This window comes from Acartia tonsa, chromosome 8, assembly GCF_053477335.1.
Source record: "Acartia tonsa isolate MP-2025a chromosome 8, ASM5347733v1, whole genome shotgun sequence".
Lineage (NCBI taxonomy): Eukaryota > Metazoa > Arthropoda > Copepoda > Calanoida > Acartiidae > Acartia > Acartia tonsa.
In genome coordinates, this window is record NC_137267.1 from 25,978,454 (window position 1) to 26,005,975 (window position 27,522).

The following is a 27,522-nucleotide window of genomic DNA, read 5'->3' on the forward strand; positions in this document are numbered from 1 at the left end:
GTGAAACTGGGAATATTGCAATTTTTTCTCTTCCATTTTAGTGAGACTAATGTAATTTTAAGTCTTATATTGGGTAAGGTTATAATTTTTAAGACCCATGGAAAGGTAGAACTTAGAACAATAAGAACTCCCTCCAGGGACTTGTAATACAATTTTAAAATCTTTTTATAAGGGTGAGGAAGGGGGGGGGGGGTATTTGGTTTAATTGTCTGCTCGAGGGATTATATCAGAGACTTTTAAATAATTAAAGTTTAATAATTATTTATGTAATTTACTTATAGATCAGCCGGGACCATTTTCGACAGTAGAGTATCATATACCACCAGGGCCTTTTTCAGGTATACTTTTAAAATTTATAATAACCTATTTGAGTGGAGGTTTAATTTTCAATTGTGAAAAAATATTTTATTAAATGTAGCTTTTTTATCTAAAGCTGAATCCTTTTAGATTATGTAGCGTTTGAAAATCACTTGGAAGGCAGGCTGATTTTAACAAAGGTATTTTAATTTCTTTTCATTTTGTGAAAGAACGAACTAAAAACTCTTTAAATTTTATAAACTGAATCGCATACATAGTTGGTCATGTATTCGCCAAAAAAATATTAGTTAAAAGCCCACATATGAACCACTAGTAACAAACAAAAATCGGGTATAGTCCCTTTCGTAACATCGCACCTTATGGGGCGATTCTTCGTATTTTTCACAATAACCTTTCTCCTATTTTAGCCATTGGATTACGAGAAATTAAACCAATTTGATGTAACAATCGAAGCACGAGATCAGGGCTCTCCACCTCAGGTTTATAATATATCACTTTTTAAACATGACAAGCGGCTACGCCCCTAGAGGCCTCTAGGGGCACCTGAAAAAGGGGGGGGGGGGTGGAGGAGAGTAAAAATTTAAAAATTGTTTGAAGGGTGGAGTTTTCTAGGGGATATTTTTCTAAGGAGCTTAGTGGTACCCTATTATTGTTATTAATATTCCATGAACGTATTTTACATTTTTTGTTACATGATAGACGGGCCGACAGACAAAGTGAGTTGTAAACTTTATACTCTTTTGTTATACTAAAAATAAATCGGAACTTTTTATGAAGGTGAACTCAACCACGGTACATGTGAGAGTAATAGATGCTGATGATCAAAATCCTGGATTTAAATTCAATAAATATTCTGCCCTTCTGCCAGATAGCACTGGCCAAGGTGTTAAACTTCAGGTGATAATTTTAGATTAATTAAATACATGATTGTATGCTGAAATGAATGGAAGAAAAAAGAAGGTACTTTCACATAAATAAACAGACAATATATTATAATCCCTGATTATAAGTAGTTTTTACCTTTGTACTCTATAACTTTAGTACATTATCGGTCTACCTGGTGTTCACCATATTTTCTAATTTTAGGTCCAACCAGAAGACATCAAAGCAATTGATAAAGATTTAGGTAAGGCTCATGATTATCATTATCATCGACAACTAGTTAATTATAAACGAATCTTGGACAAAGTAGCTTCAGAACAAAGTAGCTTCAGGACAAAGTATCTTCAGGACATTTACTTAAGAAAAGTAGCTTCCTAAGAAAAATAGTCTCCAATATGGCCGCAGCGCTCGGACCCCTGGCCTGCCTAGCCGCGGGTGCTTGGCTCCCTTGCCTATAACCTAACCTAACCTATGTTAGCCTCAGAACATTTATTTAAGAAAAATATCATCAACTGATAATACATAGGTGGTTTAGAATTTCGAGGATTTTGCAAAAAGTAGTTGATAGATTTTTACAATTTTTAATATTGTTTTTACAAGTTTTAATAATGTTTTTACAATTTTTTGGTTAGGTTAGGTTAGGTTATAGGCTAGAGGGCCGAGCGCCCGCGGCTAGGCAGGCCAGGGTGCCGAGCGCTGCGGCCATGACCTTTATTAACAGTTTATTAACAGCTACTTTCCTTAGGAGGCTACTTTGACCTGAAGCTACTTTGTCCTGAAGCTACTTTGTCCTGAAGCTACTTTGTCCGAAGCTACTTTGTCGGAAGCTACTTTGTCCGAAGCTACTTTGTTCAAGATCCTGTAAAACAGGATACTGTTTAAGGACATTCTTACATTATTAGGACTTGATTATAGAGATGCTTCGCTTATAACATTGAACCTTGTTGTAATAGGAATCAGTTTATCAAAAAATAAGACGAAAAGAATAATTATATCACATAAAAAAATTTTGTCAATAAGGTTAAAAATCATATTTTAAATGGACGTAGGGACATTCTGGTAACGATTGTAGAGTTGCTACTCTTTCCTAATCGTACCTAACCTTTATGGGAATCACCAGTCAAAGTTTGAAATCGATAAGACAATTCTAACATGTCTGAAATAACGAAAAAAAGCTAACTGTCCCGGACGGACGTACAGACGGGCCTATCCTAATTATAGATAAGAATAGCCTAAAATATTATTTTTTTTTTGAGGTGTCAATGCTCCTGTTTATTACAGTTTTCATGGCAGTGGCCCAGAATACAGGTTATTACAATTAATAAGAAAAATTTAATTTGCAAATCAAAAAGACTAGGTTAAGGTAAGTTAACTGAGTTTCAATGGTTAGAGTCTTGCAAGTTTGATTCCTATGTAGAGATTAAAAGCAAGTTTTTAAGGGGACGTATTTTATTTTAAAATTCTTATTAATATCTACAACAAAAATAAAGCTTAAATATGCTTCAATCTATTGTCTTATTTTTTTTTGCCTATCCTCAAATTTCCAGAAAACTACCGCTCCCCCCAACCCTCTTTATTTTCAACTTTCTTGAAAATAAGGGATGATTATGAGATCAACAAGGCTCTATATTCTTCATTCTTTTTAGATATTTTGAACTGAATAGAAACAACGGCCATATCTATCTGAAGGTAAGGTTTTTTAACAATTAAAATTTGATTTCTCTTCTCTCCATTCCACACTAAATTGTCACATTTGGAGGTCTCTGTATATTGACTTGAATTTCTTAGTTCTACAACAGGAGAAATCCACTATTAACCCTTAACGGTTGGGGGGGGGGGGGCGTTTAACGCCCCCTCCTCCGGTTTTTTCCATCTCATTTTCTGTGTGTGAAAGATAAAGATTAAGTATGGGCTAATGGTATGACACATAACTGATAGTTGGATTTTTTTGAATATCTCCATCCTGGTGGGCACAGGATGCCAGCAAACCTGGCAGGGTCATCCAGGTAAATAGCAAAAATATTTTTTTGACTTAAATAAAGCATTTATCTTTCCAAAATACTAAAATATCCTCTAGTAGTACATACTTATATAGGTGCTCAAGTCAATTTCAGGTTCTAGGTATGATGTGCAGGTTCTGATCCTCTAGGTCTCCATAAATTATTAAAAGGCTCCTGTGACCGCAATTTTTGACTTAGAGACTTAAAATTTGAACACAGTAATAGTGTCTGACTGATTATGACGTAACAAAAAAATTAGCCAATGAGAGGTCACTATAAATTTTACCATTGGTCAATAACGGCCTCTCATTGGCTAATTTTTTTTTGTTACGTCATAATCAGTCAGACACTAATACTGTGTTCTTAAAATTTTAAACTTAAGATTTTCTTACATGTCTACATAACGTATTAAAATTAAAGATCCACCGCCGTTTTCCCGCCGACTGCGGCGGCTGGCAGCTGCCAAGTACAGCTGCGACCGCTGAAATTTATATTTTGATATTTCTAATATAGAATTTACATAAAGATAAACATTTCTGCTAAAAAATGTTCTGCTAGCTTCAAAAATAATAAAAATACAGCCGTTTGAAATTTTTAAGTCAAAAAGGACCTAAATACAAAAGTTGTTAAATAAAAGGGCGAAGGAAGCGAAAATTGACTTTGACCCACTTAAGGCGGAAATTTATTATCAAACAGGGGACTTGCACGAAAAATTTTAGCCCTCTAGCTCTAATAGGAACTGAGATAAAGGTGCGGCAAGGGGACCGACTGTTAAGGGTTAGATTACATTTAGGGCATTTAGGCTTATTTCAAACTCCCCCCCTCCCCATAAACAAATCATTTGGTTCAAGACTCTGTGGTATATGATCCGTTCACTTAAAGGGCGAATATAGTTTCAATATGATATGAGCTTATATGAAAGGTGCCATTACATACTTTTAAAATATCTATGTTAAATTTAAAAAATCAAAAAAATCCTTAAGTAGATTTTGCAATTTTTGCTTTTACTTCAACATATGATAAATGAGAAAGTCAACAAAATCGTTTATTTTACCCCTTTACAAGACTTTTTTTGACTAGTTTTCTTAAGTTTAATTGATTATTACATTGGCATGCATCTTAATTGATAATTAAAGTGTTTATTTTTTTTATATTATATACTATTTTATTGATTTTTTAAAAAGCATAAAATAATTTGCGTCAATTTGCGTCCGGAGTAATTACTAGGGTAAATAATACGTTTTAAAGTTTTTTTTTCTGTATAAAGATCAATGATTAATTCTTGATGATATAATTACCCTAGTACGCATTTTTCAACACACACACACAAACGCACCGATCGCCAGATTTTCTCCAGAAAAAATTATAAGAAAAAAAACACTATTCACCTATTATTTTTGTCCTCTTTAAATTAATTATAACAATTACCATATAATTTTCATACTTACATGAAATAAAATTTCTCCTGTAAAGGTTTTTTTAAAAAAATAAAATTCATATACTTTACACTTTGTTGGGGAATATTGTCAAGGAAGAAACAATCCACAATACAAAAAAATAGATTGAGAACTGGTTTCCACTTTTATTACGACTATCATTTAATGAAAGCTTTTTAATTCAACCTTAAACCGGAGCCTTGTGTGATGCTAGGGTGTTTGGAGTTCTTAGGGAACCACACTTATTACATAATTCACGCTTGGTTTTTTATTAAATGAATAAGTTAGGGTACAATGTTTGGCACTTTCGATATAAGTAAATGATAATAAAAAACCCATAGAATGCGATAATAACTTCAGAAAAATCGAAGAAAATAGTTTTAATACTTAATTAACGTTTTTAAGTTTTTCTTCAAAAAGTTTAGATAAGATGCCTTTAAAAGTCGTCTATGATTTTGTCAGGGATAAAAATGTAACTTTAAAATAAGAATTACAACATATTTTTTCAATTAGTACAAAGTAAAATTTTGAACATTTTATTGATCGGTATATTTTTTAAAATGTGAAGTAGAAACCTGAATATTTTATCATGAAAATTGTGTTATGATTTGATTGTCTGCTAGATTACAAGAAAAAAGATACTGACAGTACTTGTTGGTTCTTTAAAAATAATTAGGTAGATTACTTTCAGAACCCCTCTTTTTGCAACGTTATTTCAATAGAACAGAGCCGTAGTCTTAGTGTACTCAATATCTAGACAGCCAACCATTGTTTTAGAATTGTTCAATTTTTTTAACTTCTGATAAAAACAGAATTAATGGTATTTTTGTAAATATTATACCTCCAAGAAATGGCTATACTTCCCAATCATATGTTGTGTGATATTTAAGAGGAATTATTTTGATATAATGTCATTAAAATATTCGTTAAAAAAAGTGCTATTCTAGCTTATACTTTACATTTTAATGTGTATGATAATTCAAATAAAAGATAATGAAGATTTATATTATATTTAATTGTTATAATTATAAAGAAAAACCTGGAAACAGTAAAAAACTGACTTTATTTTATTGACGTAGGGAAAATTTTGTCAAATATTTGAATAAAAAATCAATATGAAACAAAATAAATTATTTTTAATATAGTCACAAAAAGGCTTAATGAGTTTAGGAAATATTTCATTTACTAATCATGTCATTTAAACTCTATTCCACAGAATACAGTGTAAAAAGATGTTCTCGTTTTAATTTTAAGTAATTTGAAATGCATTTTAATACCTTTTAATGATTTATTTTTTGAAACATCTTTTTATAAAATGTTATTGATTTTTGAAGTTATATGTTAAAATGTTTTTAAATTTTGTTAACATTTTGTTTTAAATGTAGAAAACTGGTAATTCTAAACATTCAAAAAATGATTTTATTAAATTTTCATCACTTAAATTGCATGTTTGATGAAATTTTCAACTGATAATTCAAGAAAAATCGTTTAAGTTTTATTATATTTTACTTTGAAATGTTAAAAAAATATAATTTTTGTCAAAAATGTGGAAGTTATACTTTCCTCAAAAAAAGACCTAAAACATGCAAATTAACACGTGTAATGAGATTTTTTTTCTTTCAGGTTTAATTTTAAGTAATTATTGATATTTTTTGTAAAAAGGATTTTATATAAAAAGTTTTAAAACTCGAGTTATGTAGTGGTTCTAAAAAAGGTTGCGAATTTATGCAATTTTCTTGCAAAAAAAATTTTCTAGGATTTTAAAAATAGCAAAGGGTGTTATTAGACGTACTTACAGATACAATTGCAAAGTCATTTTGGCCAAACACTAAAATAAAGTTTTGACATCTGAGGGTCCAACCGTGATAAATTTATCCTGAGAATGTTCAGGTTTTAAGCTATAACAGGCTTATACATTTGGATATGTCAATATCTTAAAGTTACTTATAATCTATGGAATTGCACGGTTTTTTTGAGCCCATATTATATTCAACCTATATTCGCCCTTTAAGTATTAGTATTTTTTTGCAGAGGCGATAAAGAACTATCTATATCTTTAACCTGCACTTACCGGGTTTAAATTTTAATCCGGAAATTTTTGCTATAAACCAAAAAGTTCCTAATCAAAAAAAATACAACTAAGCATAATATAAAGTTACAACGTATGCGCCAAATTAAACTTTTTTGTCACAGATTTAATTTGCATTGTGAAACATTTTTTTGTTGAGTATTTTTGGGTCTATAGCCTCGCGAAGGTTGACTTGACTGTAACACACTATATAACACTATATAATTAAATTTTAGGGCAATATACCAAATTCTGAATTGTTGCAACCCTTTACTTTGGTGATAAAAGCAACACAGTTTGATAATACAGACAGATACTCAGTCACTACACTTACAATTTCCAGGTAAAATAGAATATTTTGTGTATATATTAACAGCGAAGCTTATCTATAATTTTCGTAAGTCTCTTGGTCCAATATTAATGATAAAAACAGTACATTTTAATACAAAATGAAAATCAGTAACAATGCACACCATTTGAAGGTGAATTTTGGAATAGTTGCGCAGTTATTCTGTGCCTAATGCATGTTCAAAAAGGAAAACCACATAGGTTCAGTGGTTAGAGATATCTTAAGCTACAGACGGAGTGGCAGACATCATTTTACTTTTATATAAGCATATTTTAAATTCATACATGTCAATTCAGCCTTCTGCAAAACTTTACCTATACTTCTTTTAGGCCTGGTAGCAGTCTTCGGAATCTAATATTTGTGGAGGTAGGTTTTATAAAAGAATGTAATATTTACAAAATCTGTCACTTTCACACAAAGCACCCACCCTGGTAAGCACTGATACCCCCCCCCCCTTACTTTAACTACATGGAACTAAGTGGTTAGGGTTAGTATTTCGTTTGTTTGTTATAGCCCTGCAGGTTTAGGGCCAGGGGGGTTGATATCGGAAAAAGCACCCAAATCTGAGTTTGGCTTAAATTACATACGAATAATAGCTAAGATTAAATAACAAACACGGGATATTAAATAGTTGTATCTCTTTGGTTTACTTGTGTTCAAAATATGTCTATAACTTACTGTTCTATTTTTTCAAAAAATATACATATGACAACGTTTCTCCAAAAAATGGAAAACTCAGTAATTTTCTAAGTTTTAAATATTTTTTAAATGTCATAATTTGTAAATTGTTTTAGGAAGAATACAATGTAAAAGTGTTAGAAAATACTCCATTAAATAGTATTATTCTTACACTAGTCACAAACACACCAACAAACAGGTATAACAAGTTTTAACACTGACTCCAGTTTTATAAAGCTAATCTTACCTAGATCCAGGGGCTGTGATTCAACAGATTAATGCCATTTTAAAATTTGGAAATTTCTTGTTGTGCTGAATTTTTGTTTTTGTATCTTTGAAAGATATAACATAGCAAGATGTAAACACTCGTGTTTATATATGATTTATAAAATATATTTTTTAAATCTCAATTTGTATGGCCTAATACTAAAATAAAACATTATGCAAAGTTTCCTTATTTAGTAATAATAACAGTAAAAATTTATTAATTTTGTTAATTATTAAATTATTAAAATAAACTAGAAATCTTTTTTTTCTACAGGTTTTTACAATTTTATATAAATCCTGAAGAACTGCCTGGTCAAGAATTCTCAATAACAGAGAGGTAAAAGGGACAGTCCTTTTTTGCAATCTATGTTTTTTGGTGGTTTCTGTTAGATTTAATAATAATATTTCCATTATGGCTTCGACCGGATCAAAATCCTTAGGATTATAGCTGATTCTAAGCCTGGGCCTTTAGCCCCTAGAGATCAACAAAACTGAAATTAATTTCACTGTCAACGGAAAGCTGTCTCTAACACAATGCGATTGATAACTATTATTATTTTAGTGGTTCAGTTGTGTTGAGAGAACAATTAGACTTTGAAAGACGACATTTCTATTCATTTACTGTCATTGCCAGCAATGGTAGAAGTAATGCCACAACCAGGTATATTTAAGTAGCGAAGCTACTCTATTAGTGCAACTGACTGTTCGTCCTTGTATATGTAATATTACACGGATCCCTATATTAAACTATTTACAAGGTATACATTTTGAAAAAAAATCTACTTTTTAAAATATAAGAAAAGATATTTTTTTTTTATTTTTTCTTTGTTAGTGAAAATCTTTTCTCCATAAAATTTTTTATTAAATTTTTTGTTTAATTACTTTCTCTTGTGCAAAATTATAATTTTTTTAGAGTTAATGTTACAGTTTTGAATGTTAATGATTGGGACCCAAGGTAAAAGTTTGATTTTTTATCTGAAAATCTAATTTGAAAATTAAGTTTGTTTTTCTTAACATTATCTTATCCAACCCATTCTTTATATGTATTTATTTTAGGTTTAGATATCCACAATACAAGTTTTTTTTGACTGAAGACAATTTGAGTTTGCCATCCAGGTATAAGAATTTCATCAGTTTAAAAAAAAAGATATGTACTTTTAAATTATTTTGTTTAACTTTTCTGTCATTCGAAAACATCTATCATTTTATTTTTAGACAGCTTTCTACTCCTGTTATAACAATGTGAAGCTTTTCTATAATAAGGATCAGCAAGTACGTCCATCTGTAGGTTCTCCGTTAAGACGGATGACAAAATCCTTAATTTAGGCGTGATATAATTCACTTGGTTATGATTAGGTTATGAGCGAAGCATCTCTATAAAAATTTCTTTAAATATAAATAAGTCTGTATTACTGTATTATACATTGTGTATTCTAGTAATTTTGGGATAGATTTACAAGAAATATTTCTCAATGCGTTGTTACTTTATATGTGTCAATTTTATTTTATAAGTCTTTATTGGGCTTCGCTATTATCGATGTTGTCATCCTTATATATGGCATATTAAAATTGTCTTATAGATTTCAAACTTTGATTCCCATAACAGTTAGATACGAATTGGTAAGAGTAACTCTATAATCGTTACCAGAAAGTTTGTACGTCCATGTAAAACATTTTGACAACATTTTTCTGTACGCTACGATTATCCTATTCATCTGATTTTTTAAATAATGATTCTTAGGATAAGTAGGTAAAGTATCATAATTGAAGCGACTCTATAATCAAATCTTAAAATTGAAAGTTTGTCCTTTTACACTGTATCCTATATTTACGCATTTTTGCAACAAATTTATGTACAATGTCGTTTGGACTTAATGTCAAGAAATTAATTTTCTGTATATAAAGTTCTGACACTCAAACAATGTTCGTTTGTTCTACCGTTCCAGAGCTTCGCTTTTATGAATGTTGTCATCTTTGTTTATTTATGTTTAGACTAGGAAAATTTGAAGTATTTGATGGTGATCCAGGAGATAAAATATCATTAAAACTAACAGGAGAACATGCAAGGTACACGTTATTTCTAGCTAGTCAAGGTTAAAAAATTTAGAACCTATCAGCATATACCAACAACGAATTTAATTTGAAAAAAAAATCACGAAACCTTTGCGTTATTTTCATCTGTCGCTGGGGGGACAACACTTTATTAACGACCTTTTTATCTGCCCCCAAATATTATTTTAGATTATTTCGCTTATTGGCAATACCTTATTCCTGAGAAACTATACATATAGAAGTACTATACTTTCCTATTTATTTGAAAAATAATTACAGATTCGCAGTAGATCGAGAATGTACATAGGTTTAACAGTACAAAGTAAAAAAATACTTAAAATAATACCCCTAAAAATGGAAGTATACATATCTTCATAACTGGTATAAAAGCTTACAAAAGATCTAGAATATTGAAGCCACAAAATTTCACAAGTAGGCCTTTTTAGGCTACTTGTAACGTAACACGTAATCCTTTAAACGTCCAGTTTTTTACCGCTTACAGCCGCTTAAAGCCTGTCACATTACTTGATCCTACTTTTTTTCATTTCAGAGCTTTTAGTGTAAATCAAATGGGAGACCTTTTCTTTATGTAAGTACTAATTTAAATTTTACTCTAGCCTCTAGGGAATTGCGTGGGAGGTCTGAAAAATATAAAAAAAATTTCTGAAGACATTTCTGATTCTTCTCGAATGGGGTAACAAATTTGGACCTTTAATTTCTTTATAATGTATAAAAATAGCATATAATTATATGCACAACAAGATTTAATTCTATAAAAACAGAATCTGTTGTCAAGCTTCCCTAAAATGGATTACCCAATCGGTTCAGTAGTTATTAAGATCTTATGATCCAAACAAAAAAAAAGCTTTTAACTTTATAATATAAGTTGATAAGTTAGCTTCACTCACTTTGTAAGTATGTCTATGAAGAACTATTGTATTATGTCCAATATCTGTGTTTGAATTTTAGGAACCCAATGTATATAAACGGATCTGCAGAGGCACACTTTTTAGTAACAGCCCAAGATTCAGGTAGTTTTATTGTGTTTGACTGTCGGTCTATAATACTAGTTTGAATTTAACAAGGGATCTAAAGGGATAAGACAATAGCCGATAAATTGATGTACATCCCCAATGATGATACACAAATTTTCCTCTTCTGTAGATTATATTTAGTGGTTGAAATGCTATTAAAAACTTAGGGGACTAGTGTAATAAATAGCCCATTGTACTCTTTCTTCCTGATTTAATTATCACTTTTCTTCTATTTAATGCTACTGTTGCATTGATTTTGATTTAATTTTTGATTTAATTTGTAATGCTTATCACTATTTGTTTTTTTTTGTAATCCCATATTCGTTAATTAGTAAAGAATTATTGTTTTATTATAATTTGTAGGTCTACCCTCCAGAAGTTCTACTGTACCTGTAGTGGTTAAATTGCCACCATCAATAGGTATTATTTCTTACACAATATTTATTATATGCAGTAGCAAAGCTACTATTTTATTCAAAATGAAGGTCGGTCTGTTAGAAACTTTATTTTCCTTACTGCTTTTAAATATAGACAGTTCATTTTTTGTGAAGATTCCTTTAAAAATGAGCGTCCGTTGTACATTTCTCTGGCTTTCGGTCTGTAAGTCATGCAACAAAAGACATGTTCTTATTTATATGAAAAATTTTCAGGATTTTGTACTTTTTCTACTTTTATTTTTTTATGACACTAAACACCTGCTCTACAACTAATTTGTCCGTTAGTCCATCGATTTGTTTGTGCATCGCTACTTATGGATATTGCCCTTCTTTTTTTGTATCTCATGATATATATTATTATTATTTGATTCTTTATTTGTCTTTATCATTTACATACAAAAATTACATTTAATGTATAACAATATTATTTTAAAAGTCATTCACAATATTCAAAAAAAATTGGCTAAAAATTATTTAATATTTATGTACACATATATTAAAGAATATTATATCAAGATTACATTGGCTATAAGAAAAGATAAATACATACTCTGACATTCCCTTTATTCAGTCATAATTTACGTCTTCATAAAATAATAATGGATCACATTTAAGATGTGATTGGCAGACTGAATAAGGAAGGGAGGGGCATGGGCAGTTTTATTAACACTGTTAGGTACAAGGGTCGCCAGAGGATGACTGGTCCCTTACCTTGGTATTGCCCCTTTAATTTAAGTCAGACATTCTGTGGTATTCCCTGAGCCCAGTCATCAATAAAGCCTCAAAAAAATAGTGTATCACATATAAGATGTGCTTGGTAGACTGAATTAAGATGAGTGGGACAAGGACAGGTATTCTGATAGTAGACAGCTCTGACCCTGTTAGGTTTAAGAGTCGCCAGAGGATTAATGAAGGATCATTATCGACTGGTCCCTTATCAGGTATTTAGCCTAGAGCTGAATAACAGACAGAGTAGGAATAAAATTTATCCAGGGTCAAATTGAATTGTTGTTAATTTTTCATATCCTAGTTTATAATTTTTGTTTTTAAGCAAAAATTTCCTTCATGATATCTTTTTGTTTAAAAATATAATTTGTTTTAGTATCAGCAGCAAAGACGGATTCAGATGAATTTCCAAACTTGCTACTCGTTGCAATATTAAGGTTTGTGGTACAAAGTAACTTTTCTTAAGGGTGGACAGGGTAATAATAATTTGATAATAAGGTCTTGTCTTAATGTATGAACGATAGATGTCAGTAATTCTTTTTTGTATCATTAATTCAATGTCCTTTCTTTTGTAAATTTAACGTTTTGGTAAATTAATTTGATTAAAAAAAATTATTTCAAGAATGCATAAAATATTTGTAAATCATTAATTACAAAGAATGTAGAAGATTAATTCAACTAATGTTTAGCTTAATAATAGTGGCATCTGTGCTTACAATAACCTGTCTATTAATCTACATTGTCAAGGCAAAGAAGAAGAAAGAAGTTAGGTAAGATGATCTTTCAATATTAAGGATTTTCAAGGATCTTAAGTGCAGCGGTAAGACAATAAATGATCAATTGATATAAATTATACATCAACAATAATATTAAACAATATGTTATTCTGTAGATTAAAATATTGGTTGAAAAGTTAACTACTAAGGAACAATATAAAATTCAATAAAACTTGAGCTAAAACTTCAGATACCAGTATAATTTTCAGTTCAATGTCCCGTCTCTCATATAAATTTATTGTCAAATGGATTGAGTTCCCCTTGTTACCTGCGAATGCTATTTAGATTAGAAGCATTTTTTAATTCCTTTAGTATGATGTTGACTGAAAACATTAACTTTTGACCTTTTCTTTGCTTCAAAGACTATTTTTTTAGACATGGAAATCCAAATGTATCATACATGCAGAAATATCCAACCACCACCTTTACAGGTATAACTAACAGGGCTTGGCAGCCGCGCAATAGCCGCCTGTAAGCTTCAGGAAATTATAATTTTATAAAAAAGATATCAAACCCTTAGATTTATAGCGCTATAAAAAGAATTTTGTTTACTTATTAATTTTGATTATAGGTGGTGCTAGTAATGGAGCAAGTCTTTCAAGCCTTGGAATTTCTACTAGAAGTTTCTATGGGCTTAATTCAAGTAAGTGACATATTTAGGGGATTTTCAGTAGTATAGAGGGTATAGTCCTTGAACACAGTAATAGTGTCTGAATGATCTTGACGTAACAAAAAAAATTAGCCAATGAGAGGCCACTATAAATTTTACCATTGGTCAATAACGGCCTCTCATTGGCTATTTTTTTTGTTACGTCATAATCAGTCAGACACTATTACTGTGTTCATAGTCCTTTCCACGACATCCCTTCATAAGGAGCGATTCTTCGTATTTTTAAAATGGCTTTTTATAGGTTATTTTAGGTTAGGTTAGGTTATATTGTGTTAGGTGATTGCCCCACAGGGTTAGGTAATTGGCCCCGCAGGGTTAGAGCCCCCCGCAGGGGCTAGAAATAGGAAAAAAGCTACTGTGAAAAATACGAAGAATCGCTCCTTATGGAGGGATGTCGTGGAAAGGACTATACCCAAAAATTTCTTTACTTTTTATTTTCTTAACAAAAAATTACAAAAAAATGAAATATTAACAAAAACAAAACAGCGACGAGGTTTCGTGTTTTTTTCTTTAATTTTTTTTTAACTCTAAGAAAAATCAAAGACTGTGTAAAATTAAAGACTTAAATTGCCTTGTATTTTATGATTTTTAAATCTTTTTTGCGTGATGTTTCTTCATGAGGCCTTGATTTTCTTCACAATTCTAAGAATGTTTTATATAAAGTTATTTCAGGTGTAGTAGCTAACCATACAAATCCAATATTGATAAGAAATTCTTCCTCGGAGATGACCACACCCAGCCAGGTACAAATCCTTATCAATAATGGATACAGAATATACATGGATATTGTGACAGGGGAAAAATTGTCATGAATTTAGGTTGCTAACATGGACATAATTTATTTGTCAATTCGTTCATCCAGTAGAAGGAGGGGGGATGGGGTAAAAGTGGTGGATGGGAAGTATCGTTATTTTAGCAAACTAGGAGTTTCACTTTTTAGTGCACATGGAAATCTGGTGTAAAATCCAAGTAATAATGAATCCATTTTATCAATGAACAAAAAAATACAACTTTCATAAAAATACCATTTAAGCTAGACGCCTAAATTCTAAAAACATTTGTTAATACAAATCATATTAGAAATAACACCCTAAAATAAATTTAAATTCAGTACTCTTATTTTTTAAAAACAATCAAAAGGTTTTTGTTTGACAGGGCTCAATAGCCTCGCGTCGGAGGCATAGGAGAGGTTCTGTCAACAGTCAAATATCACCAAGAAGCAAAGGGTCTTCAAGCAGTAGGCATTCATTGAGGTATTGTAGTTGCTTGGTTCGAATATCTGTCCGAAACGGGCTATAACGAAGATGTTGAAAATTTTAAATGGTTCCTAGTGCATCTATGTGAAGGCGCATCTGATATAAGTATTAATACGGACAATAGACCAACATTTACACTTAGCACTTGTGACGTGCAAGCAATCAATAGGTTGTTTGTCTGTGGAAAGTTTGGTTTTATGTTATTATCTTTAATTATCAAATTGGTAAAATTGAGACATGTTTTTAAATGTGACCTATCTAACTAGAACACCACAAAGTATGATGAGTAGAGGATCCCCCACACGGGGCTCAAGTGGCAAACCATCCCCTACGGGGTCATCCAGGTAATAGTATTAGAAAAGGTGAGGGTGAGGTAATAGTGAGTAGCTCTCATGAGATAGCGGGTCAAGTCATAATGTGCTTGAACGTGGAGCTTGATAGCCCTAGTGGCTATACAAAAGTGTCTCAGCTTACTCCATAACTACTTAGGTCCAAACCCTAAGAGAAAATGGCTAATCAATCAATCAATCAATTAGAAAAGAAGATGGCTGTTTAAAACCAAATACTTCATTTCCGCTTAGAAAAAATATTTTTATCTTTTATTTTCTATAGTTGCTGTGTCCCTAGCTTATAGAAACCTTAGGGATCCTACACATTTATAATTGCCATGAAAAGAAAAACAAACCACCACCCTCCTTGATCCTAAACCTTTACCAAGACCAATCAAAAATTTCTCTGAAAAATAAGAAACTATCGTTCCTCTAGCCGTTTTTACAAATTAACGCAAATACATTCAAACATACAGACAAACATCCTGTTACTTTAGTATATAGAATTTTTCATAAAGAATGACAATGGCTAAGCCAGAGTTTCGAAGAAAAATGCACTAAAAGTTTATTTCATTAATATACTAAAAAGATGGAATAAAATAATTATTTTTATTTAGTAAACATTCACCAACCAGCGGTCAATCTTCACAATCTACACAGGTTCTATCTTTATTTTATCTTTAAGTATCAAAGTTGTTTAGTCTGTAGTTTCAGGATAAAATTTCTGATGGTTTAAGATTTGTATGTATTTACACAAAAAAGATAGTAGTATTTTTAAATTTCAAAAAGGCATGGGTTTTCATGGAAACTAGTACTTTTTCCTGTTCCTGTGCAGGGCATATTCCCCAAAAAACCTAATTTAACCTGATCTAAAGTAAAAAAAAAAGAATCTTATTTACTTGACTAAATCATATATTTGATTATCAAAAACGTAGGTACATGATTAGTTATTACTTTAGATTTTTTTTGTATTTTATTGTATTAATAGTTTTTTTCTTTCAAGTCAACCGCCAGTGTACCTGAAACTGTTACAACAAGATTAAGTCAAGAATCTTTGGCGGCTTATCAAGGTATCGTAAGTTCAATACTGGTTTTACACGTTATTGCTATCAGTAGCGAAGCTCCTTTATAATTCGAAATGTCCGTCTGTCTATCCTTCTTAAACTTCTTGGGAAAACGTGATTTTCTTGGCTCCTTTAAAAGATAGATGGCTAAAACTTCAGTATGGAGCAAGATTATTGTAACACATCTATATCAGTCAGACTGCTTTTAGCTTATTAAGCAGCTTATTAGCCGATTTTAATTTTTACAACTGATTTTGTTTCAAGGCATTCCCCCGCAGTTACTGCGCTTCATGCCAATCCAAATCCAGCATGAGCTACATCAGCACCGTGTTAGCACAAATCAAAATGTAGGCAGTGTCGTATCATCATCCATGCATCAAGGTTATGGAAGCAGTGTCGCTTCATCACCCAGCATTGCCTCCAGAAATTCCAGCATTAGGTGAACACAAACTATATTTATTTGATCATATGATTATATCTTTTTATTATTATTTATTATACCCTTAACCCTTCCAACTATAATAGAATGTTACCATCGCTTTTAAATGCCTAAAACACCCCCAAAATTATTTAGTGTGTATCCTTGATACCTTATTTAAATAGGTAGGATGTTTCCGTCTAAAGATCTCTCCAATCGCTGTATTGATATGATTATTCCTCTTGCAATTTCTCGTATCGTATTATAAACGGCTTTCCGCGGATATAGAATGTACAATTATAAGATTAAAACTAGTTTTTTAGCCCCGTGGTGCCGAAGGATTTTCTCGTATTCATTCGAATCCGGTGGATAGGAACCGGTTCTCATCCATACGAAAAAACTATGTCTAGCATGGTTTTATATCCAGCTTTCTACGAATATAAAAATGTACAAACAAAAGATTAAAACAAGTTTTTTAGCCCGTGACTTCGGCACCTCGGGGCTAAAAAAACTTGTTTTAATCTTATAATTGTACATTCTATATCCGCGGAAAGCTGTTTATAATACGATGCGAGAAATAACTATTATAGAATTAAGGGAAGATTACATCTAAATATTCTCCTGAGAGAGATTGTCCTTATAAAATTAATTTCTATATAATATATATTTTAAATAGAGTGGGACATCTCCTCCCCTGTCACTAAATTTTTCCGTTTTATAAATAATAGGAATACTTTATTTCAGAGCTTCACCAAGCTTCGCCCTAAATGGTCTGAATGGTTCCCAAAGTTTTGGTCTGCATGAGTTACCTACTCTACCAGTTATTGGGGAGGAATCTTTAAGCATACAACAGGTATAACTTTTCCATTATGGCTTTGAAACCGATTAATATCCGCCGGATTAGAACCGGTTCTAAGCCAGCCATAATAAAATCATGCATCGTATTATATCCAGTTTTCTACGAATATAAAAATGTACCCTCATGATATTAAAACCAGTTTTGTTGGTTTGTGCGTTTGGCAACTCGGAGCTAACACAACTGGGTTTAATCTTATAATTGTTCATTTTTATATCCCTGGAAAGCTTTTTTTATAATACAATGCGATGGTGGATTAAGTGGACATATTTGAGCCTTTGATAATGGTTTGAGATTGCAGCTTAAATGACCTATTTAACATACAGCAAAAATACTCTTAAATAGTCAGTAAATGAAGCTTTTTATTGTGCCTAAAAAAGTCACTTTTTTATAGGCACTGTAAAGAGCTTACAGTAAATGAAATTAAAGAATAAAAACTGTTTTTTAATGTCGGAAAAGATTAACCCTAAAAATTGGCTCCCAAAACTGCAGTGGCCTATACTCTTAACAAAAAAATACCAATTATATTGTTTAGGACCATGAATCTTTGAGAATAAAAAGTCCCCCTGCTCCCCCACTACCACCTTCATCACAGGGTAACCAAAGAAATCTATTAACCCAGGTAAAAAATGTCTTGCAAATTGATGTCTTGTCTTGAGCGATGTAATTATGGCCAAATTTTCTAAGATTTCAAAATCTCTTCTTCTTAATAATGATGCATTTAAGCAAAGCTTTGCTGCAGATAGGGTCTATACATCACAACGTCATAGAGAATTATGCAACTCTATGTCAACATGCGGTGTTTATTTGGATTTTTTATATGAATTAGGTTTTTAAAGAGTTTATCAATTTATTTTGTCGATGCTCAATGGCAAATAAAGTATTATCAACTGTCGTTTTAGTTTATGTAAACTTTATATTTTTGTATGAAGGTGTTAACAAACCATCTGCAGAACCAAGTTGACCCAGGTAAATCCTCTAGTCCTGTGCGGAGCCTGCAAGGGTCCACCAGGAGCTACCATGGCCTCCAGAATTCTCCAGTGGCCTCTCAAAACCTGTATGGATCATCCAGGAGCCTTCAGGGCTCAGCTAGAGTACCTGCTAATAAACAATCACAAGGAAATTAAATGTTTAACATAAACAATTACACTAATCGTATAATCTAAAGAGCATTTATAAGGTGCTTGTATTTATACCGTAAGATATAAATTGTATATTGATATATAATATATTCATAATTGAATTAAAATCAAGTAAGAAAACCTCCAAATTAGACTATAGGTTGACGAACGAACAACAACAATTTTAGAGTATATGAATTTAATAAGCAGATTATTAATTAAAAAATCCAAACCAAGTACACACCAACATTTTATACTTTAATTTAGATGTACTATGCTTATGAAATTGTACCTTGTTGTCCTAGGAACCTTTATTTTAAAAATCAGATGCACAGGATAATTTGTTTGAAATCGGAAAAATAAAAAATGCCTACATTAATAAAAGTGCTATCCGTGATAGACAGACGGATGGACTGACCATAATTACAGAAAATCTTCGCTTTTAAAATTAAAGATATTGTTATGCAGCAAATATAAAATTTTTAAAAAAGTATAAGGTTAAAACATTTAATTTTATTTCTTAAGGACGTAGAAGTAGTGAACAACTATTCCAATCAGAAAATGGTCCAAACATTCATAAACAATATTCCACCTCTAGTGATAATCTACCTAAAAAGTATGGAATACATGATTTTAGCAACGACCATGTCAATGAAAACCTGGCGAAAATCCGGCAAAACCTTCGGCCGGTCACAAAAGCTGGAGGATCTATAAATTCTGGAGGCAAACGAAGGGATGAACAGGCATATTTTGAAGAAGACAATGTTTTAAAGGTATTAAAAACAAGGACAATAATATATTATAATATAAAATAGAAAGATTTTTTTGGTCTGAAACTGTAGATCTCAAAAACTTCCGACTGATTTTTTTCTTTATTTCAGGTGAGCTTTACATAGGTCCTGTGATTTATTTGTGCTATTTTCTTTTCAGATTAAAATTTTGGGATTGTTTTAAGCTATTTTTCTAGCTACTTTTTGACCCTTTGAATACAGAGCCCCTAGACGCAACAGGCGAAGCTGCTAGTTTTTTTTTGTTTTGCTAGTTTTAGAAGAATTTGTCTTAATTTTTTTTGTAAATATCTTAAAAACTTGAACATTTGATAACTTTTGTTTAGGCGAACAATGCTATGATGAAAGAATTATCAGTGAAAATCTCGCAACTTCGCGAGTCTAACATAGCAGCTGAGAGAGAACTTGCTAATTTCACACCAGTCAAGGAATTATAATCATTGAGTAGCTTTATACAATAACCTGCGACCATGGCCAGGCTAAAAACGAAGCGAATCCAATCGTCGTCACATAGGTGATGGGTTCGAATCTCGGCTCAACACCAAGTCATAACTAAAGACGTTAAAAATGGTTCCTACTGCTGCTATGTCAGGTGCGTGAAGTTATTAGACAGAGTAGAGGGATTGCCCAATGCCCAAATACAGGATTAACTCATTTCTATCTAAAGTTAGGACCCCCATACAAAGGTTGTGTAATCAAAGGTTGGTTGTCTGGTGGTTATTACTTAACCTAATACTCCTTGTGTTGACAATCATCAATACTCAATGGTGCATTATAAAGGAGGTGACAATTCTTGGAAGAGATATGAGGGAAGGGAATAATAACTTTGGGGGTGCGAGTAACAATGGTATTGGGGGAAGAATTGAGGCAAGAAATCAACAACATTTTGTTTCTGATTCAGAACTGCATAGATTAAGGTAGGAGGATGTCTATTTTAGTAGAGTAGTTTCCATATAACTCGCTGCATCTTCCTGTCTGTGTAATAAATATTGTATCTGCCGTATGAAATTATTTTTGATATTTCAAAAGAATTCCATTATTGCTTTTATGCCATTTTGAAAAAAGCATATTGTTTTCAAAATTCAACTTTTTACAATGTTTTTCCTCTATTTGTATGTCCGTTAGCACCTCCAAAATAGTGGTCTCCAACAAGTTTTTGTGTGTGTCTGTCTGGTTTCAGATTTACAAACTAATCTAGTTATCGACAGCCAATTGGTTGATTAAGTTTAAGTCATTTCATACTACTGAATTTAATTCATTTACACTAGGCCTCAATATGAAGATAACGCCATACTGTTGAATCCATTTAACAAAGGAGCAAATGGATTGCTTACTATTTCAGGTAAAAACAATATGACAATAGATACATCCTAGAGTGAATGCATTATTTTGGCCATTAGCTGCGGGCAAAAAAATTTGCTTTTGTATTAAGCAGGGGTTGGGGGGGGGGGGTAAACAAAATTTACCCCTGCCAACAGATTTCATGGGGGGTAATTACCCCCCCCCCCCCCCGGGCAAATTTTACCCCCGGGGTAAAAATCTTAGAGGGGGGGGGGGGAAATTTGCGCCATTTTACCCCCCAAAAAACGAATTACTCCCCCCTTAAAAAAAATTTACTTCCCCCCCAAAAAAAAGCTTGGACGCCCCTGGAGTAAATGCAATCCACTTTAGGATGCGAATTTCTAATAAAAAATCTACTTGTACTCTTAATTATAAGTTTGGTAGTGGGCAAGCAAAATCCCGTTCTTGCTGCCTTACATTGTGCTGTATTCACCTCGCGGTCGCCGTCCTTAGACTCCCGCTTAAGCAGGGTACCGCCGCTGGGGCACTCTGCTAAGGATTAAAACAGACCCAAAGATGTTCGGGCATACCCTTGAATAAAGATATTGTTTTATTATTCTTGTATATTATGTAAATTTTAGAGCCGAAGCCACCCTCTGGTATCTCACTTTCAACTAATAATTCAGGTATAAATATATGTTACAAAATGGTCTATTTGTATTAAGTAATAAGTATAGCAATTAAACATTAAATCTTTACAATCGAAATATTATTACTTGGATATTGCACTAGAATTTTATGTACTTTGATAAAGTGATGCTTGCAGCTGGCTAAAATTAAGATATTCCCCTTTCACTCCCTTTAACTCATCAACTCCTACCAGATGAGCGAACTGACCAATAAATGATTATTATTTGTTTCATATCTATAAAGTTTAGAATATATCCAATAATAATTACAAAATAAAATTTATTATTTTCCTAGTGCGAGCATTTAAACCAATACCACAAGGACAAAATGGTACCAGGTATAATCAACAAAGGTAGTGTATAATGAATATTAATATTTTTTTCTGTATAAATTTGCTTTTATGGGAGAAGTTTCGTGATTTTTTGAAATAAATAATCTATGGCATAGTTTCATTTTCAACATCTATATGTATGGAAGTTAAAAATAATAATTTAAGAATAAACGGACAAAGTGAGATATAGAGAAGATTCTCAAAGGCAGTAAACATCAACATGTGCTGAGATAAACATATTTTTCCTACACTGCGACTTAAGAAATAAGTTATAGATGCTCATTAAACAGCGGAATCTTCAGTGAATAATTTAATTAGAGTGGTCTAGTGTCTTTAGTATTAACGGTAGTCCGACGTTCCAAGTGAATTATAGACTGAATGCTTATATAATGTAATTATCTTTACCTAAGAGGCAAGTTGTCTATCTTAAATAGCAGCTGTAAAATAGGTATCGTGATTATTGATTGGTAAATTTTTATTTTAGGTACGCCACAGACTCCCCAATAAATCAAGTTGGACTGCCTACAGTTCATAGAAGTACTTCTGAAGTATTTAATCATCACCCATCAAATAGTCAATTCATTTCTAGGTAAATTTAAAGGTTTTTAACATGCTGCTTAATTTACCTCTTTAAAAAAAGCTTAGACGTCCTTGCCTATGGCTGCTTTTTTCTGGTACGTGCCATTAATAGTGAGAATAGGCGTGATGCCTTTTTCAATAAACAGGCGCAACTCATTACCATGCATAGTTAGGACTTCCAAACAAAGGTCGTGCAATCAAAGCGTTAGTTGACTGTTGGATGTTACTTAACCTAATATCCAATAGTGTGTGTGGAGTATCGCATCCCATTTCAAGCAAATTATGCTCTTGGTTCTCTAAATGATAATAAGAAATTGAAGTAGAATCCCAAACGATGTAAAAATAATTTCATTGTTAGATTTTTTTGCCTCCCTCTTATGGAATCGGGTTAATATGCACCGATTTTAAAAGTAAGAAATTAATTTATTCCGTTTAAAATATTTTCCAAAATTTGTTTTTAGAAGTTATTCATCTGGAGATATAGACAGACACAAACCCAAATCTGCCTACCCATATCAAAACAGGTATAAATTAGTGGAAAGCCAAACTAGTTATAAGCCATAGTGAAAAATAGTGCATTGCATTTTTTTTTGAAAAAATAATAGAATTTTGTTATCAGGGGCCTCTGGCACCTGAGAACCAACAAAACTGGAGAAAATCTTAAATTTTTCACTTACCTATTTGCAGAAATCTGCGATAAATATTCTACCAGTAAGGCTCGATTTAGACTTAAAACATTACAATAGAAACTAAACTTGCATTTAAATCAGAACTTGAATCTTTGTCTGCTAAGTGTATCATTTTTTTCAAGGCATTCTCAACCTGGAGGAGCTAGACAGAAAATTATACAGAAACTTTCTTGGGGAGATGATTCTATTTGCTATGACAGGTACAATTCAAACAATAAGATAATACGATGTTCTTCCTTCATAATCATAATCAAAATAATTGGTTGAAAAGCGTGGACTTTGGAAGTTTAATGAACCATTTAAAATTTATTATAAGTATATAAAATTTTAAAGGCAGCGAAAGATTAAAAAGCTTGCAATATTACTCTTAAAAAATTGCGATATTTTTCTATTCACACGTTGACATTTCAAAATTCATCTTTATTTGGATGTGTTTATTACTAGGGAATGAAGGGGCGTTGTATTTATCTTATATTGATTTCTAAAGTTAAGTAAACATGTTACTTTATAAGTTGGCTTAAAAACAGTAGGGTCATTAATAAATCTTGATTATAAAAGGAAAGTCAAACCGTTTATGAGATCTATTTGTAGGGATGTTGAAACATATATGGCTGAAGTAAAAGTGTCTCCAAGAAGTAGATATGATTATTCCTATAGGTAATTTTTAAAATTTTATAATTTTAAAAGCGAAGCTTTTCAATAACTTGGGTCGGTCTGTACCGTAATTCCGTCCGAACGTAACAGTTTTTCGTTAATTTAAACATGTTATAATATCCTATCAATTTAAAACTTTGCATGATAGTTCCTATAACTTATGATTATTATCCTTTTCGTAAAGTTTTTGGAATACTGATGCTTAGGACAACAAGGTACAATATTATGAATGTTGTCATCCTTTAATAGGCACGTATCATCTTGATTTCAAATTTTCTTTTTTTTTCTTTTAAACATATGAGTGTGGGGGATAGGGATTCAAAATCTTAAATTCGAAATCAGAGGAGAAAAATCACGAAACCTTATAATAAAGCATTCAACATAAATTTAATTTCAGTGACAATCAAAATCGAAGAGAAGCATACAGCTAATCATTCACATCTTATAGTCCTCAATTTATTTTAAAAACAAATTCTATTTAAGACAATAAAGTGTTGTTATAATGCGAATCTTTTGTCACAATTGTCAAATCATTTGACCACTTTTTTTTTATTTATGTTAGAATCCTTTTTTAAAAGTAAGTTAAGAAATACAGACCTTTTTAGTAAATAAATACAGATAAAGTCTTATTCAAAATGCTATGCAAAACATTGAATTTATTCGTGAATAAAGATTGTAAAAAGCCATGTAAAATTAATTTTCATGCTGAAACAATGGATTGTATAAAGTGTTCAATTAAATTAGATAAAAAATATATTGTTCTAATCAATCTCTTTTTTTCTTTTGCGTCCTAATGTTAGATTTTCCAGAGATCAGATTATCAGGATAGGTGATCATTCAAGGCAACCCCAATCCCTTCCATTCAAAGACTTGAGAATCGTTTTTATTTTTATTTGGTTTATTTGATAAAAATAAACATGTTTATACAAATAATGAATAATTTTACATTTTTGAAGGCAGCCAATTTTGTATATGCTTGATCATTGTGTAAACTAAACATATAATAAGTCAATACAAAATAGACAATCACTCTCTTGCTGTTTATTTCATTTAATAATCATGGATATTGTTTTAAAAAGCAAAATCTTTAAGTTTTAGTTTGTGGTAAATAAAAATATTCTAATGATTATTACTTTGTAATTAAACAATTATACCAACATTTAAAAGTTAGCCAAAATTTTACTGAACATCTATATTTGCTTCGTATTACAGACAGCAATTCGTGGATAGTTAAATAAAAAGATATGATATAATTTTATACTTGTTGTATTCATTACTCTTCATCCATTTATATATTATCCACTATAAGAAGACACAATACATTTAGTTCCTTATTTCAATTTGCATAAATGGATTTGTCGTTTGTCAGTCTCTTCTTCTTCCAGGGATCTAACGGGATGATACAATAGCCGATAAATTGATGTATTCCTCAATGATGATGCATAAAATTACCCCTTCTGTAGATTACAATTAAAGATTGAAACTTTGGACGTACTCAACTTAATGATCAAAATTTACTAAAAGTCCCAAAGTTTTTAGACAACGAGTAAGAAAATGCAATTATAAAACTTTGGGGACTAGTTACCAACTAATTACCAGCCCATTGTCCTCTCTCTCTGTCTTCTTCAGTATTCTTATATTGAGTCAGATGTGTGGCACTTCTATAAACATACTAGCAGCTTCGACTCAAGCGTCTAGGGTTTATTAAAAAATTTATTGATGTTTTTGTTTTTATGGTTATAAGGTACATTTTATGTCATTAAGGGTGATATGAAAATTATTGCAGCAGTTATTGAGATCTTTGCTGAGATTTAAAGTTTTTATAGACATAAAATTTAACTCATTTTAATTGTAAAATAGGATTATTTTGTTAATTATTCGTATTTCATGTTTTGACAGACAATGAACAATTTACACATTTTTTTGTCGCGTTGCCACTCCATAACAATGTAGTTAGTCTAAAATTTAGCTTGTCTAATCGTCTGTCTGACAGTCTTACTAAAAGCTAGTTTATGAGATGTTTGTTCTGTGTGTGCGAGATAGAAAATAAGACCCCCCTCCCCCCCTCCTAAAAACAGCACAAATCACGAAACCTTTACTTTGTTTCAAATTAATTTAATTATTAGTTACTGCTGGATACATTCATTGTAAATTGAATGAGATCACAACAAAAAATTTAAAATGTCTAAAAAGAACGTGTCCTAACTTGTAATTTTGTTTTAACCCATTCGTAACGAGCTCCCAAAGTTTAAAGTTTTGATTCACCGGGCCTCAACAAAATAGATTTTTTTTCAATAATTACTCAACAGAATTATAAAAGTAAGGTGTCAAATTGAAGATCTTACTATTTTTGTTCATAATGGAAATTTTCTTCTTTTTTGTTTTGTTGTGTTTTAGTACCAAAACCAACTTAATTTAAAAAACCTTAAATTACTTCAAAAATAAGAGGTCTACAAAAAAACCCGATTGCATATCTAAATGCTATGGATAATTTTGCATCTACTACTGACTAAATGCACCGACTGGCTATTTAAAAAAAATACAAAATTAAATTAGGACACGTTCTTTTAAAGTTGAGTAGCTACTCTAGAGTAGTGTCCCAACATTTAACTTTTGTTGTAATGTATCTATTTTTTATTTTCTTGTCCTTGTTTCTCTGTGAACAAATCATAATAGATTTATTAGTTGAGCATCAATCAAAAAATGTTGAGATTTTTAACTGTAAAAATCAAATAATTTTCTAGCTGAAGATTGCATGGTTAAAAATTTTTGTCTTGAAAACTAATAAAGTAGCGAAGCTAAAGTAAAAGTAAATTTGGTGGCTGCATGGACGTTCCGATGATAAAAATATCAACATTTTGGTGCATTTAAAAAATTGCCTTGCGAGCACAAAAACACACCACAAAATTTTTAAAAAATAAATAATTTAAGTCAGTTAATTTAGGTTATATTGGGTACAGGTTAGCCCCGCAGGGTTGGGCATAAAGAAGAAAAATCTACACTAAAAACTTGTATGGAAAGCTCTAATTTGGTGTATTCATGAACTAAATTTTGCTAATAAAGTGCAAGATTATGCGGCCAAAAGTCCTACAAGCTATTAATTCTTTGATCGTACAACCTTTATATGAAAGTCCTATTTGTGCATTGTAATAATTTGTGCTTGTTTTGGGCCAAGACTTCAACTATTTACTTTGTGCACCTGACATAGCAAGAGTAGATATCAATTTTATCGTCTTTAGTTGTGACGAAGTTATGGGACGAGATTCGAAACCATTACAGGAATACTTATCTAAAGCTTAGAAAATTCCTGCAATAATAATGTAAAGATATCATAATTACATAACATGCTAATCACTCACTTTTTGTATTGGCCTGGGATCATGAACGATAAATTATAATGAACAAAATTGCCCCTTATATAAAATAAAATTAATGGTGTAAAAGTTAGGCCAATTTTAATGTGTACAACCCAATCGAGATAAAATCTTATCCCAAGAAGTTTAAAGCAAAGGAAAGGCAGAACGAGTTTATAAAATTTGGATTATTACTAGGTATTGCTATGATTAAATAAAGTTAATTTTTTTCTACTTAGCTTTTTATGAATATTATTGTCCTTTTTATTTACAACAATATTTTTTGATGAATCCCTATTACTTATTATCACTTGCTAAACATTTAAGATGATGATATGTGGACGTTCTATGTAATTAGATAAAACAGTTATAGACCAATCAATCAATGTGTTCTTCAATGCAGTTTTTTTAGAGAAATTT

At 31.3% G+C, this 27,522-nt stretch overlaps 2 protein-coding genes across 2 annotated transcripts in view; both read left to right on the forward strand.

The window, feature by feature from the left end:
• LOC145326536 (protocadherin beta-12-like) overlaps positions 1 to 18,743 on the forward strand; it is a 31,320-nt gene extending 12,577 nt beyond the window's left edge. Inside the window, exons 8-38 of the mRNA XM_080169906.1 lie at positions 282 to 338; positions 448 to 497; positions 726 to 797; positions 1,096 to 1,215; positions 1,405 to 1,444; positions 2,457 to 2,508; positions 2,847 to 2,889; positions 6,941 to 7,047; positions 7,383 to 7,419; positions 7,848 to 7,930; positions 8,273 to 8,335; positions 8,561 to 8,659; positions 8,912 to 8,953; positions 9,055 to 9,114; positions 9,991 to 10,065; positions 10,601 to 10,639; positions 11,020 to 11,081; positions 11,448 to 11,504; positions 12,624 to 12,684; positions 12,937 to 13,017; positions 13,399 to 13,454; positions 13,595 to 13,666; positions 14,366 to 14,436; positions 14,849 to 14,946; positions 15,216 to 15,293; positions 15,896 to 15,938; positions 16,282 to 16,348; positions 16,607 to 16,781; positions 17,505 to 17,613; positions 18,152 to 18,238; positions 18,549 to 18,743. Coding sequence (XP_080026032.1) covers positions 282 to 338; positions 448 to 497; positions 726 to 797; positions 1,096 to 1,215; positions 1,405 to 1,444; positions 2,457 to 2,508; positions 2,847 to 2,889; positions 6,941 to 7,047; positions 7,383 to 7,419; positions 7,848 to 7,930; positions 8,273 to 8,335; positions 8,561 to 8,659; positions 8,912 to 8,953; positions 9,055 to 9,114; positions 9,991 to 10,065; positions 10,601 to 10,639; positions 11,020 to 11,081; positions 11,448 to 11,504; positions 12,624 to 12,684; positions 12,937 to 13,017; positions 13,399 to 13,454; positions 13,595 to 13,666; positions 14,366 to 14,436; positions 14,849 to 14,946; positions 15,216 to 15,293; positions 15,896 to 15,938; positions 16,282 to 16,348; positions 16,607 to 16,781; positions 17,505 to 17,613; positions 18,152 to 18,238; positions 18,549 to 18,743 — 2,351 coding nt within the window. The remainder of the gene's footprint in view (positions 1 to 281; positions 339 to 447; positions 498 to 725; positions 798 to 1,095; positions 1,216 to 1,404; positions 1,445 to 2,456; positions 2,509 to 2,846; positions 2,890 to 6,940; positions 7,048 to 7,382; positions 7,420 to 7,847; positions 7,931 to 8,272; positions 8,336 to 8,560; positions 8,660 to 8,911; positions 8,954 to 9,054; positions 9,115 to 9,990; positions 10,066 to 10,600; positions 10,640 to 11,019; positions 11,082 to 11,447; positions 11,505 to 12,623; positions 12,685 to 12,936; positions 13,018 to 13,398; positions 13,455 to 13,594; positions 13,667 to 14,365; positions 14,437 to 14,848; positions 14,947 to 15,215; positions 15,294 to 15,895; positions 15,939 to 16,281; positions 16,349 to 16,606; positions 16,782 to 17,504; positions 17,614 to 18,151; positions 18,239 to 18,548) is intronic.
• Positions 18,744 to 18,930: 187 nt separating this feature from the next.
• On the forward strand, positions 18,931 to 24,518 carry LOC145326537 (uncharacterized). The gene is made up of 12 exons (XM_080169908.1): positions 18,931 to 18,973; positions 19,263 to 19,510; positions 19,852 to 19,950; positions 20,303 to 20,442; positions 20,794 to 20,867; positions 21,448 to 21,492; positions 21,791 to 21,848; positions 22,312 to 22,416; positions 22,868 to 22,930; positions 23,218 to 23,295; positions 23,687 to 23,752; positions 24,147 to 24,518. The coding sequence occupies exons 1-12, from the start codon at positions 18,931 to 18,933 to the stop codon at positions 24,178 to 24,180; spliced, it is 1,053 nt and encodes a 350-aa protein (XP_080026034.1). The 3' UTR covers positions 24,181 to 24,518.
• The last annotated feature ends 3,004 nt before the right edge of the window (positions 24,519 to 27,522 follow it).

Bases quoted from the DNA above. Each gene is read 5' to 3' on its own strand.
- LOC145326537 (XM_080169908.1), top strand. From the start codon at position 18,931: ATGAATTTAATAAGCAGATTATTAATTAAAAAATCCAAACCAA. The intron at 19,511-19,851 runs GTATTAAAAACA...ACTTTTGTTTAG, and splicing joins AAGAAGACAATGTTTTAAAG to GCGAACAATGCTATGATGAA. The intron at 21,849-22,311 runs GTAGTGTATAAT...TTTTTATTTTAG, and splicing joins ACCAGGTATAATCAACAAAG to GTACGCCACAGACTCCCCAA.